Source organism: Corapipo altera, unplaced genomic scaffold, assembly GCF_003945725.1.
Source record: "Corapipo altera isolate COAL_440 unplaced genomic scaffold, ASM394572v1 0, whole genome shotgun sequence".
NCBI classification, from domain to species: domain Eukaryota; kingdom Metazoa; phylum Chordata; class Aves; order Passeriformes; family Pipridae; genus Corapipo; species Corapipo altera.
This window is the reverse complement of record NW_020884872.1, coordinates 33,585,668-33,608,650: the sequence shown is the minus strand read 5'-3', so window position 1 is coordinate 33,608,650 and position 22,983 is coordinate 33,585,668. Positions and strand designations below refer to the sequence as shown.

General features: G+C 36.9%; 1 protein-coding gene across 4 annotated transcripts in view; it reads left to right on the top strand.

Moving 5' to 3' along the window:
• Positions 1-22,983, top strand: part of PPP2R3B (protein phosphatase 2 regulatory subunit B''beta) — a 47,971-nt gene that overhangs the window by 4,740 nt on the left and 20,248 nt on the right. The window contains exon 1 of one of the 4 annotated variants that reach the window (XM_027643050.1): positions 11,820-12,122. The exons of 2 other annotated variants lie outside the window; for them this stretch is intronic. In XM_027643050.1, the coding sequence (XP_027498851.1) occupies positions 11,976-12,122 (147 nt within the window). In that variant the 5' untranslated portion in view covers positions 11,820-11,975. Of the gene's footprint in view, positions 1-11,819; positions 12,123-22,983 lie in introns of those variants that run through there. One more of the 4 variants, XM_027643054.1, reaches the window with a different exon arrangement.

Here is a 22,983-nt window from a genome sequence, read left to right as displayed (position 1 = left end):
AAATCAACTTAAGCATCTTATTAAACTTTTTCTTACTGTACACTGGAATTCTCATAAAACATCATACAAGCAGTAAACTCATTTTGGCATGATATGTTTTCAGTGTCAGTGAGCTGAATCACTGCATTTGATTATGGATAAGGTTGCTGTATTCCTTTTCATGTGTCTTAAAATGTTCTTGCAACTTTTTTGAAGGACACCAAACAATAAAGCTGATAACAGAAAACTGCCATGCTCAGGTTATTACCAGGTAGTAAATATGAATGTGTAGGAAAACATTTTCATACTACAGGTTTCTGCACTTGTTAGAAAAACATGTTTTTCAGAATGGGAAGCATTCTCAGAAGACCAGTCTTGAATCTAACTAGATATTTAATCTTTGACACTTTAAACAGTAGCGTATGAGCAAAATAAGTTGGTGTGCCGATGGCTACCATTAAGCAGTATTAAAAGTGCTGTAGCTGTCAGTTATTGTATTCAGGGAGATCTTTCTTTTTTTTAAGAAGTTAGTTTGTAATTGAAGTCTGAGGGTTATATTTTTGTCCAAAATTCAGAAGTTGCCATGTGTTTTGCTGAAACACTTATGTCTTGTCAGAGGAGAATGTGCCATCTTTCAAGATAGTTGAAGCCCTCCACTAATTAGCAAGTCTAAAGTACTTTCTCCAGTAATGAAGGAATTCACAAGATCTTTATATGAAAGATGAACAAAAAACTGAAGTCCTTCAAACAGGAATTTTTTCATCTGAACAGGCTACTTAAAACCATATTCAGAGTAAACTATTGGCTTAAGCCACATGCACATTTTGAAATCTAGACAGAACTCTACCGTGAAAATCTGTCTTATAGAGTGTTTTAGTGCAAGTGAAAACAAAACAGTGTTTGGTTAGGGTTTTAGTTTTTCCTTCAGAGGAGATGCTTTGTGCTACTTGCATGGTTGCCATTCACAGTGGGGTTGGTGTCTGACTGTACCCATTGTACCAACACTGTACTTGCAAAGTTCTGGTCACTTTTCTTATGTGATGTGAAGTGCTTGCTAGCACTTTGTATTCTGCAAGCAGTCCCATGCTAAATCTTAACAGAAAATCAGAGACATAGAAAAATTTCAACATTTAGGTCTTGAATATTTTCTGAGTATATTGTTGAAAAAAGGAGATTCTAGAGCTGTAACTTTCCAGCTTGAAGAATAGCTGTTGTAGATTTCTTCTAACCCTCGTCACCACTGTACATGGATTTAACAGTGTTTCTGGTGCCCTAGATTATATTAAACATATGGGGTATACACAATTGTACACTATTCATCACATTGTCACAAATGCCAGTCCTCAAGGCCTAAAAAGTGCCATAGGCAAGATGTTTAATCCTAACCAGCTGGTGTACAAGACATCTGGGGAAACAATTCACAGAATTCCCTATGAGTATTTTGTGGGGTGGTGGTGCAGAGAGAATCTGATACGAAGTGAAGTGCTTGAAAGTTATTTTCCGTTTCTCTGCAGGGTCAACCTTTGATATAAAGGTACTTCTTGGAGTGGTTTCCTTATATCCTTTGCTCAATAAGCATATGTTCACACTTGATATCCTGTGAAAATTAAAGCTTATTGCCTCATATTTCTGTAACTTGTAATTTTTTTTTTACTGTTGTAATATATTACTGCATAGCTTTTTTTCATCAATAACATTCTCGCCAAATTTTTGTTAACAGTTACTCAGTTTAAATGATATAGTACTGCTAGGATCCATTTCAGTTTAAAGGGGCACTAGAATTAAACCTTTTAATGTTGACCGAAGTTTGAGTATAACACCACTTAAGAGTTGCTTTTTGAAACAAATAGTTCTGAGGGCTTGAGTTAAAGTGTAACTAGGCTTGTACCTGCATCCATCAGACCAGTGGTACGCTATGCCTGTCTTCTGCAAGTGTGCTGGCAGTGTCTTTGGGGACTACCTTCTATTAGCATGGGGAGAAACAATATTCATAAAACATGCCAGAAAAATAAGAGGAATGACAGTGTTTGAATCCTGTACCCTGCTCAAGTAGTTGTTAAGCTTTGATGTTGGCCTTCACATGTCCAGCGTCTGGTCTTATATGGTGTCTGCATCTGAATTGCTGCCATGTATGCCTTAATACTAGAAGCAATACTAACTACTGAGCCTGGGATGTGTAAACTGTATTAGCACTGCACTGCACACCAGATTACACTGTGCAGGACTGAGTGTGGTCTAACAAATATGCTCCCTAAATCTATATTATGCAAAGATAGTGTTACTAGTGCCATGTCCCATCACTAAGTGAGGGAGGGTGGTGGACTTGGCTTTCAACTCGAGCCCGTGACTTAAAGGGAGACTGTAAATAACCTGATATCAAACTGATGTACTTTTACAGTGATAACAGTGTACTATGACAGATGTCAGCACTAGTGTGTTCACAATAAAGCTCCTTCTATGGTGCCAATAAAGCAAGGGCAGCCAAAAGTTCATATTAAAGTCTGGAAGAGTGCAGCTATAGGTGTTCCTATAAAATCATTATTAGTTTCAAGTGTAGTGAAATAAGAGTAGTCAGCACAAGCAGTGCTGGTAGTATGTTGTGTTAATCTTCTTAAGCTTTGCTGTACTGAGTAGCTTGGAACAGAAGAACCATTATACCGATTAGAGAACTATCTGTTCTTTTTATTTATAATTAAGAAACTTAATGTTATTTGCTGTTGTAGCTTTTTGATAGTGCTCCTTATTCTATCTGCATGTTGTACCCTGGGATAGAAATGTTACTTTTCTTAGCAGTTATATTAATTCTGTTGTGCTTTGTTAGAAGAAATAGTGAACTGTTCAAGTGGCAGTTGCGCTTGAAAGTATCTGTCCCACTGTAAACTCATCTTTCCTATATGCTGCATCCAGTCTTAAGAGTTTTTGGCATGTCTAGTGCTGAAAAATAGAATTCAGAATTATGTGTGGCTTTCTTGAAATTTGAAGTTCTCCTGAATCCTATCACAGGACAAATTCAAATATTTGGATGAAATTTATTAATCATAGTCACTCCTTTTGAGTAACTAATTCTTATATAGCTTTGAACTTTTTTTGTTTGTTTTTAAGATCAGTACTTAATTCCAGTTGCTTCTCTGTCCGGTCTTTCAAAACATATAAGCTTAATTTTAGCTTTACATCAGCCATTTAAACAGTTTGTTCTTTTAACTGATGTTCAGTCTGGGAGGAAATTAGGTATTGATATAGAGGAGATAGCTTTCTCTTTTTTCCTTCAGTGATGCTTGAGAACCCATCTTATGTTTTTGAGAACCTTTCCATATGCCCTACACTTACTCTGTCAGCAAGAAATACACTTGAGGCCAAAACCATATATGGACTTCCTTCAGTACAAAAGTATAAATGCAGCTCATCCAGTGTACTGGTTTGTCCACTGATTGACCTAGTCAATGACTGCACAGAATTTTTCAGCAAGCCATGTTATGAGAAAAATCTACAAAATGCTAGTGGTAGTATCATATGGCCAAGTCTTGGGAGATTTAGAGGCTTTGCACACACAACTGTGTTAAAGTTGCCTAAGTTTCATTGAAGTCGTTGCATTGATTCGAGGATATACCAGTTAAGCTCACTCACTGTTTTTTGCAGTCAACAACAAAGATTACTAAATTTAGTGTTTTAACAGTGGCATAACGTGTAAATAACTCCTTTGTGTTGGGCTGTATTAGTGTGGTGTTCTTGACTTCAAGTTAAGAAGATGGTACCAATGTCTTGGTAGATAAGATCAGTTTGTATTCTGCAAATGACAGATACAACTTAAAATGGGTCTCTAGAAACCTAACCAGTAACTAAGAAATGTTTTTAAAAGTGTGTTCCAGTACTTCATCTTAGATTGTGCCCCTTTTGCATAGCAATCACCATTCCATGTAAAAAATAGCTAGAAACTATAGAGCCACCGAAGTAATATTTCTAGACCACAGGTACTTGCAGGGTGCTTGTGCTGTTGAGATATGTGTTTAATTAACCTTGTGCATACTGTTTAGCTTCATTCATATGGAATTAGCCTTACATATTTGTTCTGTGTAGATCTAACTAGTACCTTTGGCTGATTTCAGGCAAGTGAGATGAGGTGGAAGTCTACAAGGAGATTTTCACAACATTTGTAAAAATCTATATACTGGGGAAAGCCTCATGAGTGGATGCTGAGGAAATCCTTGCAAAATATCTGTACAACAGAGTTGTAAATGTGTTCACTGTGAAGAAGGTTAAATTTGACCTTGACAAAATAGGGTTTGTAGAACTTGTGAAATGGCTTGAGTTGATTTGTTTTTTTAATTCAGCAGAACCAGGAGAACAGTTTCTAAGCAGTTTTATCCATTTAGAAGCTAGGTTTATATTGATAAACAATAAATAATCTTCTAAATTTTATAAACATGTCTGCTAGATATGATCATCACTGATGTATTGTAAATAACCATCCTTGTGGCATACTTCACTAAGAAATAAGACAAACTATTTGAAATTATGCACTATTGAAAACAATTAATGATGAACTAGATTATTCTCCCATCTGCTAATAGTCTTCATGAATAGTCATCATTTACAGCAGATACTTTGTCTTGTGTTGTAACTTCGGATTTTAAACAAAAGATCGCTAGTTTTGTGCTCTTAATTGCTTTTAATGCACTAAAAACACCACTTAAAATTTTGAGTACCTGCTTATTTATCAAGTGGCAAATTTAGGCTTAGTATTATTTTAGAAAGATTTTCTAGAAGAAATATTTAGACTTCACATAAAGACCTAAAGTAGTGGAGATTGGAGGAAAGTCAGTAGTACTGTTTCTGTTCTGGCAATGTATTTGTGGTGTTATACCTCTGTGAGATGTCTTATTCCCTGGGTCTTTTTTCTTCCTGCATAGTGGTTGCTCCTTTAGTTATACTGAAAGATAAAGTTCACTTGGTTAACAGTGACCTGCTTCTTTGCTCTGCCTTCTTTCTTTGCTTTGTCCTTTGCTTGCAAGTTTGGAAGTGCTTAACTTTTCATTTAGCACTGTAGAAATCAGTATAGTTTCTGTCGCCTCCATTTCCTGAATCAGCAATGATATCATACTGATACAACACAGTAGTGTTAGATCAAGAGTATATCTTCATAGAAATTCATAGAAATATCAGAAATCCTGGTTTTGATTGGTAAATTAACAATTTGTGAATTTACTGACAGACTTGTAGAACAAAGTCTGTGTGTTAAACTTCCCAATTTGTTTGTTTTGCTTTAAGATCCTTGGGGCGGAAAATCTCAAGCAAAAGCATAAGCAAGAAACTGTCCTGCAGCTGTCACTGACTCAAAATTATTGTCTCGTGATTTCAGGGACTAAATTACATGTTGTGTTAGCCTGTGATACTGGATTTAAAGTAGTGGTTGTACTTTCATACACCAATCATTCTAGTTTGGGAAATGATGTTTTTGAAAGGATTAATTGAAAATTCTGTTAATGTCAAAATTATGGAAGTACTGAACAGCTGGTGCAAAGTTGAAATAAGTTGCTGGACAATTATAAAACATTGTCATTCATGTTCTTTATACGAGATTACTCTGTCCATTTCTAAATTAAGGTGACACAAGTTAAATAATAGCAATGTAGAAATTACTAATTATCCATAACGGCCAGTGTGACTTTGAAAAGTTGTAAAATATGTATCATTAGAATCTGTGGTAAAAGCTGCTGTCACCTGTAGGAATATCTCAGTGGCATTCTGAATCAGCCTGAACTGATTCTTCATTTCAACCTATTCTGCTATTCAGAGGCTTACATTGGTAAAGTTACAGGTGCATATATTGTTGGCTGTAGCTTCCTCTGTGGATAGTCTCTGTAGCATCACAGTTCATCTAAAATATAAAACCTCAGCATCTTATTAGAGCAGGTGTGACTTTAATTTGTGTAATCCATACTAGATTTTTTTACTTATGTCTTTCTCTCTAGTCGCCACCTCAGCAGCATCAATTTGGGTGATCCTGGTTTTCGTGATCTGATGAACAGGGTCATCTGAAGATCATGAATAATAAATAGGCTCCACCTGTAGAACTATTCCAGCAATCTGTTTCTGTTAAAATTCAGTTTATCCTGTACACAAATAAAATGTAAACTGATAATGTTTTTTAAGATGACTGTGGCAGGATGGTCTACCCTGAACAGACCTAAAATCCAATAATGCATACTATGCAAACCATCATGCAGGCCATCATGCAACCTATCATGCAAGTTCAGCTGCTGGCACCAGGGTGCTGTCTTGGTGTTAAATTATGCTAAGACCGTCCTAGTTCACCAGACTTCAAATATACGTACTTCTTTGCAAACAAGATGTGACAGATAAGCTAGTCTGTGAGCTTGTAAATCTGTGACTACCAGTCCATCACTTCATAACTATAAAAGCCCAGTCCAACTTCCATACAGCAGATTCTTCAACATACTTCCCTGAAGTGTGGAGCTTCTCTCATGAAGCAGGAACACCTCTTCATGGTTATTCCCCAGGGGTTAAGAGAGAGTTCTGCCCACTATCTCGTGTGCTGAGTTATATCAGTCTCTACTTAATGATTATTTCTTTTGCTAGCTTCGATACAATTGCTTTAACATAATTGCTTTGTTACAGTGCACTATATTACTTTGTTATATAATACTCTACTAGTAGATTTTTAGCTTTTACACAGTGTAGTAAATACTTCTGATAAAGATCTTTCGTCTGTTCACCTGTTTGTTAATTTGTCATAATAAATTATTTATTTATATAAATATATCTGTTTTGCCAACATTAAAACCTGTGGAACAAAGTGGTTTAATCAGACCTCTCTAATTCCTTTAAATTTAAGCTGTTAACACAGTCTGAGGCTAAGGTAGGATTCAGCCACACTTAAACCCTTCCCTGAGAAGGAGTTTAGAAAGTAAGGGAGTCCTTTCTGCACCTCGAGACTTACCAGCAAGGCTTTGCTTTTTAAAACTTCGTCTAAGCCTTCCACTCTCCAGTGACAATGGCAGAGAATTGTTCTGAAAGGTATATAAACCAGTCATTTACTGTCAGGCTCAGGTTTTATAACATCTGATGTTGATGCTTGCTGAAGTTAGTCAGCAATCTAAAAGGGCCCATGCTATGTCTTTGGAGTCCAAGCTGTGTAATCATAGCAAGGTGACATGTATCTTATCTTACAATCTGATAACAACCCATGGCATGGTGTTCATACGTGGCATTCTTTTGGTAATGTGCAGAGAATCTGATCAGCCCATCCTTCCCAGCCTACCAGTGTGACTACACATCTGACATCTAACTGCTGTCTTTTTATTCGTTGTCTTGCCTTGTAAGAACTCTGGATTCTTCCAGCCTGCCTGGAAAGCACTTACAGGCATTGCTCTGTCTAATTCAAGAGTACTGGAAAATGTGAATAATCATTAGAGAAGATGTGCACATGCAAGACTTCCTGTTCTAAGAGGGAGGCATTTGCATCCTCCAAGAAAAACAATGTGCGTCTAGGCCCAGATTCCCATGAACTTCTTTCCAAGGCAAAAACATTCGTTTCTTCCTATGAAGGCAGATTTCTTAACTGCACAGAGTCAACATCTAGCAGTTCATCAGTGTTGCATGTCATACTCAAAACACTGTCCATAATTTTAAAGCAATCAGTTTGCATAGCCAGTAGCTGACTATGAGCGTAAAACTTTGATTCCTTCTGTTGTCTATACATGGTAGACATATCTCCCTTGGGTTTTGTCAGTGTACTGCTGAAAAGCTGGGACTCTCATCCAAAGGAGATTTAGGGATGGATAGTTATACTTTGTTACTCTGTTCAGCTCACAAATGCATTGTCCTTTTGTTCTCTACTCATGCAAAGCAGTTAGAAATGGGAAGTTGCAAGCAAGAAGTTAGTTCCAGGATCTTTTAGTACATAAAAGGCCAGGTATGGAACTATCTGGTTTAGAAGTAATTCTTGATAATATTTAATAATGGTGATAGTCTAGTCACAATGTTTTGTGAGGAAAAAAAGAACCCAGCATTTCAGTTTGGTTTTTTTTTTTGTTGGGTGATTCTTTTGTTTGGTTTTTTTTTTGTTTGGTTGGTTAGTTTTGGGGTTTTTTACTTGTTTCCTTAGTCTAGCAAAGAATTGCTTCTTTTATTTGTCTGTCTTCTATTATATTTATGTAATTTTTCTTTGTATTTCCTGCCTCATAGTACCTGTGTTTTAGCAAGCATCCTTGGCTCATTAACTTGTTGTATATCTTCCTGAACTATTTGTTTTTACTAATAGTGCTTTTTTTCCACTTTAAGCCTCTGAAATATATCTTTAGTACTAAGTCATACTCTTTCATCTTTTTTCTATATTGAGAAAGGTACTACCTTGCCTTAGTTATCTTCTCTTAAACTGCTGTGTTCTGCCCCTTACTAATCAGTTATTTTGGAAAGGGTTACACAGTTGCATAATAACCCTGTATGCTGACTGTTGTGGAGATAGTTCTCTTTCCACAGCTGACCTAGGAATCACTCTTACTTTCTGCAGCATCCCAGGCTAAGGGATTCTATTTGGTTCTGTGCTGTTGCCATTGGGTTTGGCCATTCAGCCTTATTTAAACTGCCTCCAAATGACAGACTTTCTGTCATTTTGGTTCATATGTTACTGGGTTGAAGACTGGACCCCAGTAACTATAGGTTTTGAATGGCTGAATACATCTTATTACATATTTAAATTATTTTCCTGGGGGCTTCCTGTAATGTTGGGATGCTTTTTTTCCAAAGACTTGAGGTCACTTCCCTGTAGTGTCTTAAAACTTTAAATATACAGTTGGCATATGCTTCTGACAAGAAATTCTGTTTTTGTAGGCAAATGCTTGAGGTTTCTTAAGGTATTCTTCAAGTTTCTATTTCCTCTACATTACCCAAAATATTGTGCTGTTTGCGTTGTGTTACTCTTGTGTGTGTTCAGATCTCTGTTAAAGTGGTAAACTCTTTAGCCACAGTCCCTTGAGTCAGATCCATTCATAGTGTATATCTTTAGCTTTGGAAGGAAGCTCTGAGCATGCATCTTCCCCTCTGTTTGTTTATCTAGCTAATAATAAGCTGCCAGGATACTTAAACAGCTTCATGGCTGGCATCCAGCCCTTTACCCAGTAAAGGATCTTACTTTGGCTTTCACTGGAGAGAATTCAAATTTAGAATAAATGTAACACAATACTTGAACACTCCCAGTTCAATCTGGATGGGAGCTGGCTTTCCCTTTTTCCTATGGCTAATTCATGACTGAAAAGGTTAAAACAGATCTTACAAGATTCTTGGCCATATTGCTTTACAAATACTCAGTCTCCTGAAATGTGGCAATACAAACTTCAGCTTTACCTTCAGCTGGTGAACAGGAGGTGATTAGTAGCTGCCAGTGTGCTTAAGGATACTCGATTGCATGTAGCTTCTTCATGTGTTGCAACCTGGGAACTTTTGACAACTGTGCTGCATCAAAGTTTGTAATGACCACTAGGTTTGAAAACATAGTGCTAAAACAGTATTAGGCTAACAATGGGATTGACTTAACATCTACCTTGAGCAGTGAAGTAATATTATTACAAAGCAATACAGAATATTCAAAATACTGAATGTGGTTTGCCTGTTATGTGATGGACCCTTGAGTTCCACTTGAATAAAGGAGGGAAATATACAACTCTTTCCAGTATCGTGTTCAGAACAATTATTTCTTACTGAGGCTCCTTCAGCAGGTTCAGGACTGCAGGTTCAGGACTTCTAATGTTTGGACTGCAGCTCCAGTCTTTTAGGTTGGCTCTCCATGTGACAGTCTGTCATCTTAATGACTTAATACAGCCACAGCAAACAAGACTGTGAATGTAGTAGCAAATAGAAGTGCATCACCTGGTGAAAAGGGATGAAAATAGAAAGCAATTTAGGTGAGAAAACACCTTTCCTTACCTCAAGTATGGCCTATTTTGCCTAACCTGAAAAACAATCTGCCTTGCAATACAACCTTTCTGACCTTCCACAAATATTTTGGTCTGTGTATCTGTTGCCAGAGTAGGATTCCTCTCCTACTCTAACACCTCAGTCCTTCATCTCAAGTTCCAGGCACGCTGCTGTTGTCTGCTGCATGCCCAGTTCCCTGCTGGCTTCACTGTGGCCAAGGTTTATCCCAGGTTAGTTGATTTAGTCTTCCTAAAAGACAGTGAGTGACAGCCAGTTTTGCTCAATGCAGTTTGATAGTCTGGTCATGCCAACCACAGCGTCTGACTCTTGCCTTGTCAATTCCTTTCTTGTTCTCCCGCTTCCGAAAGAAATAAATATCTTCATAATGAGTTGCAATAAAAAAGCTGAGGGAGGGGACTGGGTACTAAATTAAAACCGAGAAAACAGGTGTTTTATCATCATTACTTTGTAACAGTGTATGATAAACTAAAAAAGGATCCAATTAAGACAAATCATGTTTCACTATCACTTTTTCGTAGTTTCCTTTTCTTAATCATACAAGGATATTTGCTGTGGGGTTTTAATGTACTGTTACATGACAGAATGGCTATGATTATATGGGAGTAAAACAGTGCCATCCAGTAAGAAAAATCTCAAACGTAGTGTTGAAAGAGTTATTTTAGTGTTTCTTGAGCTGTTTACATGTTTGTGTAATCAAGAAAATGGCTTTATTTAAAGCATGAAGAATGAAAACAGACTAAGATTGGCCAGATCTTTCTTTTTATGTTGTTAGTAACTGAACTTGGGCATGACAAGGTAGGCATCATACCATTATCTTAAGAGAATTTTGGGGTGCTGAGAGTGTTCACAGCTTGAACTGGAATGGTAAGAATTGCCATACCCATAACTGCAATGGTGATATTTGGAAAAAAAAAAATCATCAAAATAGGAACATTTCCTAAAGACTGCTGTGATAAAGGTATACCCATATAAAACATGAAAACTTCACCAGTTATTGGTTAATGTACCTAAAACTGTAAAGAAGGAAGGACGGAAGGTCACTTCAATTTCCACAAAAGCTTATCAGATTTCTCTTTCCATGCAGAATATTGATGTGGACTAAAACTTGGCCTCATCACCCCCATAAAATGTATTTGAGATTCAATACACTGAAAATAGAGTAGGGTGGTAGCTGACTCTAACTTTAGTGCTACTAAAACGTGACAGGTGTGCAATCTAGTATGTGGATGTTAATGTTTATAAAGCTCCTATCTATTTAAGCAAACAAAAAAAAAGTATCCTGTCAGCTTTTTTCAAATTTTCTGACATCATTGGTATTTCTAATGTAGCCTTTTGGTAAAAAATTATTTAAAGCAGCATTTCAGTGTAGTAACATTTGCCTCTTTTTTGCTACTGCTTTCTGTCTTAGCATTTAAATTGTTAGATTCTTTCAATGCAGTAACTTACATCTAGATGAATGTAAAAGAAGAATCTTTTTACATGATTATGTGAGCCACTCTGAAAGTCTACTGTTTGTTGTTGCCTGCGTTTTGCCAGTGTAATAGGGTTCCAGCTAAAGGATGAAAGAGTTTAAAAGGAATTTAATTGCTGTGTAATAAGCCTTATCCTTTGGTGAAGTACTTCATTGAAGCTAGAGAGTGAGTGTTTTGTGACAGAAGGGAAAGCTGAGGGGGATGGGAGGAGGAGGAAGCTACAAAATAACCACGACTGGCCTCTCTGCATTCCTGTAGGGATTGCTTTTTTTAAAATTGGAAGCTGCTTTTATAGATGCTCCTCCAAACAGGTTTTTTTTTTTTCATACTGTCCCATTTAGACTTTGGAATGCATGGACGAAAGGGCAGGCCCCCAAAGTGACTTTCCAATCTGTTTTTGCGATTCCAGCCAAGTTCCCTTTAATGTATGGAGCGGGTGAAGTTGAGCTGACTCTTATAATATCAGAGAACTCGGGCGCAGCTGCTGCTTTAAGTGGCACTGTGTGATAATACAACAGCTCTGCTATTTACTGGGACTCAAGTGCCTGGACTGGCAGACAGAGACATTACATGAAATCCGAAAGCATGAGGATAAAGGAGATTTCTTTACGGCAAGATCCTGATCTAAGAAAGGAGTTGGCATTGCTAGCTCGAGGATGTGATTTTGTTTTACCTTCTAGATTCAAGAAGAGACTGAAAGCTTTTCAGCAGGTCCAGGTTTGTCTTTCTGTTCTTATACAATTAAGTTATTGTTGTCAGTTTTACCTTCACAGCCACACAAACTGGCAGAAATATGTGGAAGTTCTTGCTAAAGTAATCCTAAAAGAAGGATTTTGATAGTCTGTTCCTTATATGTTGATTTCTTCTGTGTTTCAGAAGACTGTGCAGGTAGTTTTCTGCAAACAAAAAATGAGAGTTTGCTGAAGCACATATCACAGCTAAAGTACGATGTTTGCACAGAGGGATAGTAGTGGAAAGTTGGTGCATTTGTTTCTATTAGACTTTTAAAGACTGTTTTCCTTGATCTGCATAATCATGATCGGCATGCATTTCCTCAGGGGATTTAATTTACCTTTTACTGGAACTGTGAATATAAAATACACTGAACTAGGCTGTAACTTTAGTAAAGTAAACATAATATGCTAAAAGGTGCTTTCATACTTACATGATGATCCCGAATTCCTTCAGATTATGTTTATTCTGGACTTTCTATTTGGATGAGATCAGTTGTTGCTACATGGTTCACACATGCCTCTGCTGTTTTGCAACAGTCAGTTAAATCGACCATTTTAAAATGAGCTCATTATTGAGAATAGAAGTATGTAAAATTAGAAGGAAAACTACTTATAGAGTAACTATTCAAAGAGATTACCTTTTTGGAGTGAGAAAAAGTGTGCAGCTTTTTTTTGAGAAATTGAAATTTGGTATTTCCTCAAACACACTTTAAGGCATTTGGTGGTATGTGAAAGCATTCACTTTGTCCTTACCTCACCCTCGCTTCTAACTCATATACTGAAGGTATATCAGCGATGGCATGTGTGACTTTTTTTTTCCCCCTTTTATCATTAAGGGAAGTTTATCAGTATAATAAAAATTACATTATCTTATTTTTGCCTTAAATCATTCTAAATATAGCCTGCTACTTAATTTTGAATTCAGTGCACTAGTGTCCCTTTCAGCTGACCTTCAAGAGAGGGACATAGAGCACTATGACCCTAAGAATGTGTTAGCCTTCTGACTTCTATATTATTATTTTTTTTTTTTTTAATCTGACCTTTATAAACAATGTTTATTCCTTTGTGCAAAGCAGAATGCAAGTGTTGACTGTGCTGGTTTATACCATTCAGCATAAACATGTGAATGAAAGGATTTTTGTCTTGTATCTTTTGTGCTGTAGTGGAGACAGAGAAAGGATCTTGTTGACTAGAGACAGCGTGAAAAGAAAAAGCTTTCTTAATTACTCAAAAATTGTGGTAGCAGTTAATATTTAGGTACCTCAGAGCAGAAGGCAAGTTTAGTCTAATCATGGCACCCTGTTGTGAACAAACACATCATTACCTTGTGTGGTGCCTCTTAACTTGATCCGTCTTTCATCGAATGATAGTTGGATCACTTGTACTTTTACAGGGCTTTTTTATGTTGACCTAGAAAACATCTCAGTGTAGTATGGTAATTCATACCTACAAGCAACTATCTGCTTTCAAAAACAGCTTGTCTAATCTGTAGGGTTTTTTCTGTTTTAGCATGCTGCTGGCTATAAACTTACAGTGCAGACAATGAGCAAATATTTTTGATTTTTAACCAGACTTGCACTTGCCGGGTAAATGGTAAATGTAGAATAATGTATGATAAACTACCTTAATTGGATTACAAAATTCTTTGAGCAAAACAGAATTAATAGAAGAATAAAACTAGAATATGAGGTCAGTCATGGCTTAGTTTGATATATTTTATCCAAGGTTCCTTTTTTAAATGATGCTTTGCTTCAACTTCATGATTTTAAGGAGACTTTTTTGGAAGTACCTTCAAAAACTAAGTATGGGTGCTAGTAATTTTTGATACAGAAGCTGGGCATTCTTTACATGACATTTTATGCTAATGTTAATTTCAACTTGACCTTATAGGTTGGGTGCATTTTAAGGAACAGCTGATTATCAGCTACATAATCCTAAACTAGTATCCTAAAATAAAAAATTAGTAATGGTGGTGGAGGGTGAGATAACATGTGGCTCAACATCTGCTCTGAGCTGGGTTGAAGTGACTGGGTCTTCCACAAGTTCCAGGAATTCTAAGGCAGTGGCTTTTCACATAGGGCCATGTAAGTAAGTAATCTGTGTAGGTAATCCCATCTGGTTTAGAAGAGGTGGTCATTAGAGCATAGCACATCAAGTTTCTTGAAAATCTTTAAACAGACGACCAGTAGTGAGGTGGGTTATTCTGGAAAGTGGTGGAATAGGCTGTTCTTCAGTTTTCATTTATTAGTGAAAATTTATAAAACTGAGCAAAGTAGGGCTTTCTGGAAAGATCTGTTTCTCAAAAGGAAGATAAAACAATACACAACTGTTGAACTGTTCTCTATTACTTCGGGGAACTGAATTTTTTAGTAGGTAACTCAGCATAAAAGTAGAACTTCAGTCCATCTACTCCTGACATTGGTTCTAGGACCAAAACCTTTCTTAGGTACTTAACACCTACAGGACATATTGAACTGGAAATGCAGCATTTCAAGAGCCACTGTGTCCATCTTGCTCATCAATTTATCTGAAACTTTGGAAGGAGAAGAAACTATCACCACGTCAAATGTACTGGCCAACTGAAAGATGTGAACTGAAAGGCTTATTACCTGCTGATAGCTGAGCAGCTTGTTTTGGCTGGTAACATTCCTACCTGTCTGAGTTGGAATATAAGCAGCACTATTATCCCAGCTATGTGAGGAAAATATATCTGAAGTTTGAAATAAAATTATGACAGAATATAATGCATCTTTATATGGTGACATGCTTATACCCATGTAACTCAGTGTTACCTAAACTAGGAAAATAGGTATTATTTTGCTGCTTAGGGGCCACATCACCTTACAAAACAGTTGAGTTCTAACTTTAAAACCAGTCTTTTTTTAAAGTCAAATAAATTTGTGCTGAATGTAATGATTAAAAAAACGGAGGAGTAAAAAAAAGCTGGCCTAAATTTTGAATTAATCCTTTCAATATCAGTGCCAGACCTGAGTGCTGGCATGTTTTCTGATACTTTTAATGCATCATAACTTTATCTGCTGTTGGTACTTGGTGATTCCTTGGTGTAGTTGTATGTGTCACACCTCAGTGTGGAAATGGAGGACTACTAGTTTCATGACCACCTGTTAATGATACTAAATGTTGCTTATACATGCTGTTTATGTCAGCTGTATGAGAACTATTTCTTCAGCTTCTGCAGTGCCTCACGAGATTGGCTTTCCTTCTGAGTGAAGTAGCTTTAGAAACTGGTGCCTCTTGATCACTTTTACACTCACTTGTTACCAAAATGCTACATAAATGCTGGTGGCATGTTCAAGACAGCAACAAACACAGAGTCTGTAGGTGCTAATGTGTGCTGAGCTGATATGTGGTTGTGATGTAGAGCACCCAGTTATTCTTTTAGTCATGAAGACAACATTCTCATTTCTGAGGAAAAAATAATTTCAAAAATTTAATTGAGACAGTTGGTTTTACAGTTGTAGTCTCAGAAGTATGTTGTGTAACAATTAGAGGCTTCTGGCAGCACAGCTTTCCTGTTAACATCAGTTTTCCAATTTAACATCGTTTGTAGACCTTTTAACACCCCAGAGGGAGGACCTGATACTCATTTTTACGTAATACCTTTACATCAGGCACACAAATGCTTTGTTAAAGAACACAACCCAAATGTTTGCTGGGAGGGCCAGAGATGGAATACAAATCTCATTCCAACTGTAGCTAATAGTTATACTTGATGCTAGCTTGCTGATACAATGCCAGTTCTCCAGAGCTTGATGCCAGACAGAATGAAAATATATAAGCTGCTTGCTGAGACTTGTTAGTCAAGATGAGGCTTTCCATAAATGGAAAACTAGTGGATTTCCATGTTTTAAGCTTTAGCCTCTTAAAGGAAGCTGTAAGCAAACTGGTAGATTTTTACTATTTCTGCAATGGAGGCTCCTGGTTCAAACTTAAAATGTATTGCTGTAATTAAATTATTATTACAGCAAATGTGTACTGTTTCCATAGAGAAGCCAATATGGTGCAAGTTTGTTTCAGCTTATTTGTATGCCTGTTTTAAGAGTTTAGATGTCAGTTCCCTCAGCAGCCGAGTTTTGTGACCCAGCAATTCAGCACTGAAGAGTTCTGATGTATTTATTCTTCTTGGAATAAAAGATCTGCTATCCTTTTCTCCATACTTCTCCATACTTCTCATGCCTCTGTAATCACTAATGCTACTAATGCTAGATGTTCTGTAACTGTTGATGCTAGAAAACCTGAAACAGTTTGGCCCATATTCATACAAAATGTCCTTTGATTTTACAGGGCAAGAGGGATATGAGATTATTTTTGTAATTGTCCAGATCAGAATTTTTCAGGCCACCACCAGGCAAGCAGTTGACAGAATACTTGCTCCAACTGTTGACTTTGCAGCTCAGTAGCAAGGCTAAACTTGGTGATATTTTTCTTCTTTGAGAGCATTTTTCTTGAAGTCAATTGCATCGAGTGATTGAAACTTGTTTTGTTGTAAACATGGAAGGATAAAAAGCTATTGCAGAGTTTAAGTGGATGTCTGTCTAAGCTGTACTTGTTACTTTTGATGTTGAACTGATGTCCTGTCCTGACAAGGGCTTTTTTCTGTAGATAGATGTTAGAATTGTCTCAGGTGTAACTAACTGTCGATCCCTTGGCTGTGTTCAATCAAAATGATCACGTACTAGGAGGATCTTACCAGCTTGTCTGCTGAGAACAGTTGGGGTAACAGAATATACTGGACAGAAGAACTGATTTGACCTATGATCAGGGTATTCCCCGAGTAGGAGTATTTTCTGAGAAAGCTGCAGATATATGGCAAACTGGATATTAGTGACTGGGGTGTACTTAATTTAACATAATTCATAAACTGGAGACTGTTTGACAGGCATTTGTAGTCATATAGTGACTAATATTTTTTCACTACTTCTGTCTTATCACAAAATGTAAGAGACATTGCATTTCACGGGGTAGATTTTTCTGAAGAATCTTGCTTTTTCCACTTCATAATCTGTACTTTTTTCCTACTTTTAGTAGGGCATTTGGAGGAGATAAAAAATATTTTCACTGGTCAAGCACAGCAAACTCTTAGAGGGTCCTAACTCTAAAGCCTTTGATAAAAGTTTTGTCAGCAAATAAAAGCAAGTTACTGATGGATGTGCATGTAATATGGAAGGGTCTTGTGTTCATAGCTTTGAGGGGAGGGAGGTAACTACCTTCATCCATTTTGTCCCAACGCCAGGTCTTTTCTGAATAAATCAGTAAACTCTTCTTACCGCATAACTTTTGATATTGAAGCTCTATGTGACTGTACAAAAAAAACCCCAAACCTGTGAAGCCATGTTAAGAGGTCTTTCTGTGGCAATAATGCTTTTGCAATTGCATTCTCCAGCTCCCAGTAGGACTGCATAATTTGTTTATGTCAGCTACACCAAACTCATAATCAGGAGAATCCCAGTGTTTCCAAAATCAGACTTGTAGAAGAATTTGGGTGAGAGATCTGTTAGTGCAGCATATATATTACTGGAAGGGAGAAGATTGAGAAGTGTGTGCTATAATAGTTAGGTATCGTGCAGAAAAATGCCATTTTACCTTAGATGAAGAGTTCAGTCTTCACTGAACTAGTGAAAATCAGGTTTTGACCATTTGAAAGTTTCCCAGGGTTTGCTTGTTTATTTTATGCTGCTTTTGCATGTGTGCATGTGATATGACTTGCCTGTGGTGGCCGTTCACACATGCTTTTAGTTGAATGTGGTTTTAAATTCAATACCCCGGATGGTAGTTTCAGGTAGCAGCTTTTCCTGGATGCCACTACCTACTGTCTCCTCCTACAACACTTTCCCAAATAGGTTTGTGTAGATGGTTCAAAGTTTTGCATGCTCTGAGGCTTCAGTAGCTTTTTATTGAGGCTCATTTTGGCTGTTTCAATTTGTCTTGGTTAAATAATTAAGAGTAACTAGCTGAACTACTACTTATGCTGCTGTCTTTAGACTTAAAATAAGGGGAGAAATTAGCTTTGGGTAGCAAACAGCTAACAACCCCTTTTTTTTAACCTCAAAATCTGAAGTTACCATACAAACAGTATTTCAATGACAAAACTCAATTCTAGTTTGTTAATAAGCTGAACTTTCCAACATTGAATTGTAAAATGAATGTGCAGTCTTATCCCTGTCATTTTGTAGCCAGGGATACTGTAGAAGGATTGATATTCTGCTGTTGATGTTTGGACCACAGTAGTGAGTCACTGCACCAGAGGTACAGTAGAATTAGATCCTGAGTGATTAAAAACAAACAAACAAAAACCAAGGAGTGTCCAAATCTACTAACTCTTATGAGCTTTCTGTTTGTAGTTTGGCCACCATTTGCCAGAACAGAAAGGGTTTTACTTCAATCAGATTGTCAGTGGACAGCAGAGGGAACGGATTGATTTGATTTGCTGTTTGTTTTATCTCAGCTTCCAGTAACAGTGTCTGCACTATGAACTTCTGAACACAATAACCTTGGCATATAGTCAACCCAAATATAAAAATGGTTATATCTTCTTTGATATATACTGTATGCAAATTAAGATATTGAATATTGCAAATATTTTTCTCATAGCACATTAAAAATTGTATATATATTTTTGGACCATGGAACTCTAGTTTTAACTACACCATAATCCTCCTTCCTTCTGCATTCCTTAGTCTTCATTTTTACTGTTACCCAGGATCCTTCTTCATGTTACTCCTGGCTGCTCTAAACCTCACTGAATCTCTTTTGATTTGCTTGTGGAATTGCTACTTGTTGTAACATGTCAGTTATACCAAAAAGGGACAGCTCTATCTCTGGATTAAAGTTAGTTTAACATTGAGGGTTATCATTTGCAGTGAATCACAAAACCAGATCACCATATACTTTTGTACAGAAATAGACTTGACAGTAAGTGGCCAAGAACATGCATAAATAAGATGAGAATGATAGTCAGTTTGTGTAAAACCGAGATGAGTGCCCAACCTGGCATGCAGGAAGGAGACTCCCAACATATTTATCTTGTCAGAATTTGAAGGTGAACACAGATTTGCTAACTGGAACACAGACTGCTTTGGGAGAGTTTCTGAACCCTGCTCCCTTGCATTAATTCAGGTGACAAGTATGTATAAAATCAGAAACAGTGTAGTTTGAAGTACTTCTTTGTCTTCTAATGGTATATTGCTAGAAGTTTATAGAAAAGTGTATTAATTTTTGCATTTCCTTCCCCTTATTGTAGCCCAAATATTAAGTAACCAAGACCAAACTAGATGAGAAAAATTGTCTGAGCTAAGGCTAACAGTAAAAGTAAACTAGACAAAAACTGCATCAGGGTTAAAATTAATAGATGTTTATCTCTTACTGTGAAAGGAAAGAGGAGCATTAAATTAGTCTCTATATAACACATCCAAAAACAGCTGCCAGACAGTGACTGAAGGATAGCAAGCTGAAGACCAGGATAGAAGGAAGCAACTGGCAGTAAAACATTTGTTGCCAGAGGAAAGACTTTTACAAATATACCCTGATGACTGGTTTTAGCATAGGTTAATTCTCTGTAGGTGTCTCTGAGTTTGATCATTCACATATGTCTTACATTTCTGACTAAGTTAGGCAAAATCAGTTACAATCTCAGCATGGTTTTAAGCCTAATTTAAGATGATTTTAAACAATACTACCACAGTACTCCTCTAACCTTCCTTATGTTAGCATCAGAACCATGTTGCTTCTAAATGGCATCAACTGTGTGAGGTTGAATGAAGACAAATGTAGGGTGGTAGGGGATTCACTTTGTTTTTTTAGCTGTTGTGGTGACTTGAGGCAATTCATCATATTGCTTCACTATCACTAGTGACACATGGAATGGTAGACTAGAGAGTTTACTCTCTAGTTAAGCTAGTGTGGGCATGGGGGAAGATGCAGGGGTGCTGTGGTGTAGTTTACCTTATACCATGCTGTAAAACTTCATTATTAAGCTTTCAGATTAATTTACTGTTTTCAAGTTGGTTTCAAGCACAGTAACTAGATTTTAGAGTAATAGAACTTGAGGGGGGAAAAAAACAAACACAAATTTTGAAAGTTTTAAGTTGTCCAAGAGTCGTCTTTCACAGAGGAAAAAGTACTGTTAAGCATATGAAGCTGAATGGAAAGTGGTACAGTCAGTAGAATCTTGCACTAGTAAATCTCATTAGTTTGGCTGGAAAGAGGGCTTTTTCTGGGGAAAGTTCTGGTAGTAACCTTACTTTACCTATCCTGAAGCAGATTTCTGAAGGCACTTTAACATGCCAAAATATTTGAGGTGTTAGAACAGGTCTTTCAGAATCAATGTCTCTCTTTCAAATGAGACTGAACCCCTTTCTAGACAATAGTAGCATAAGTCTTTTACCTGGTGCTTTTAAGACTTAAATTCCATAAAACTACTGATAATTGCTTATCAAGAGGGAAATGCTGAGTTTCACTGTGCAATCAATTAGTAAGTTATTACTAAATTAGTAAATTAGTAAATCAGTCAATTAGTAAATTCCTGTGATTTTATTGGTCAGACTTAAATTGTTGGCTATAAAAGGTCAGAGAGGTGGGAAGGCGGGTTAGGTATTCCTTTTGAACCTGCTTACTCATAACATTTTGTTACATTCATAATTACTACTTAGCTTTGATAGGCTGGAGGACACCTTGAGTTCTAAAGAACTTAATGAAGGTAATAAAAGTGTTACCCTTTGGGTAACATGTTAGCTTCCATTTTTTGTTGTGTATTAGGGAACCTTATGCAGTATCTGGTTTTGTTGTTGGGTAGTTGATGAGCATGTACATGGGTGGTTGCAGGTATGCTGGGGTTTGAAAGGCTGAATGGCATACCTCTGCAGAAAATCCTCTTAGTTTATTATGCACTGTGTTTCACCTAGGTAAGTTTAGTGTAAAGTGAAATATATAAGAAAAGATAAAAATCTCTTTGAAGTATTTTTGGTATGTAATGCCATTTTTTTATGGGATTATGGTGCATGACTTAGTAAAAACCTAAAGTGAAGTTGGGGTATAAATGTGAGGTATAATTTTTGGGTGTCCTGTTTTGACCATGTTGTATGCAATCCATTGACTTTTCTTTAATATGGACATCCTTGTGGAAGTGCATGTCAAATACTACAGCAAGAGCTGACTGCAAACTCCGTAATTCTGTTTTAAATGTTTGGGTGTTGGTTTGTTGGGTTTTTTTTCCAGAGAAACAGGCAGAACAAATGTTGTTGTCTGTCAGATATTAGAAAGCATCAGCATTTCTGAATGAGGTTATCTTATTCTGTAGTCATGTCAAAAAAATGCAAATACTGAATCAGTTCAACCCTGATAGTGATAGACAAGGGGGAACAGTTTTAAACTAAAAGAAGACATTAGGAAAAAATTCTTTACTGTGAGAGTGGTGAGGCACTGGCACAGGTGTTACCCAGAGAACTTGTGGATGCCCCATCCTTGGAAGTGTTCAAGGCCGGGTTGAATGGAGCCCTGAGTAACCTGGTCTAGTGGGTGACATTCCCTGCCCAGAGCGTAGGGAGGAGGAGGGGTGCGGTTGGAACTGGATGTCCCTTCCAATCCAACCCATTCTATGATGACTCAATGACCTTGTGTCCTAATCTCTAAACTGTCTAAAAAATATTACATTTATAAACATATTTACCTTGCTCCCTTTTTCAGCAAGTCCTTTTTAAGTGAGGTTTCACTCACTTGCATTTGAATTGATATATTCAACCCCTTGGTGGGGCTCAGTATTTCTAGTTGGCAGTCACTACATGCAAATGTCACATCTAGACATTACTGAGCATACATTCTTAAAATATCTGGGAACAAGCTCCCCCTTCCTTGTTATTTCAGAAATACATCCTGTAGTTGAATGACTGTATCCTAGCATCAGCTCTTTCTTTCAGTGGAGAGAGAAGGAAAAGGGCACCCTTTTAAAATTCCTAATGTCTTTATTTTTGCTTATAACAAAGTTAACTGCTGAGTGCAACTCATCAGTTGGTAGATGTAAGAAGACTATCTAGCATGAAGAATGAATTTCTCTGTTTGGAATAAGATTCATCGATGTTCTCTAGGGTATACTATCAACTATATTACTGTATTGTAATTATAATATTGATTTCATAATATTATTATTATAAACAACTGCTGAAAAAAATTATTGGAAAAGGATCTGGAAAGCTGCAAAACAAAATCAGAAGTTTGCCCTTCAAACAGTGACCCCCAGTGAGGTATAAACTTCCACTTCCTCCACTGTAAAAGTCAAGGCAAGTAAGTGTTGGATGGCTGTGGACAGTCCTTACAGTTCTATATGTTGGGAATGAAAACTGGTTATGTATTAAGAGTTCTCTTGAATTGTCTTATAGACAAATCTTACATAAGTTTTTTTTTTATTTTATTTTTATGTTAGTACAATCAAGAAGTTTTCAAGGAATCCTCACTTCCCATCTGTTACATAAAACCTAAACTGCAGTGGCAACTTCACAATACAGTTATAGATTCTGGATTTCGTATATGCTTATTGCAAAGGTTAATGCTCCCTTCAGTCCTGACACTGCAACATACATCTGCTTGATGAGTTATTTACAAGCTTATACACCTGCTTTCCTTAATTCCAAGGATTTTATTGTTGGTGCTATTTCTCAGGAAGTTGCAGGGAAAATTTTCACTGACCAAACCAGTCTCTTTTGTCACTTTAGCTTACTGTACCTGTACAGTAAGGTTTTAACTTAAAGCCATAGATGTAGATTACTTTCTAATGTTAAATTAACCATTGAAATGGAGTTGTTGTGTAAAGAGATTAACAAACTGCTCCTGCA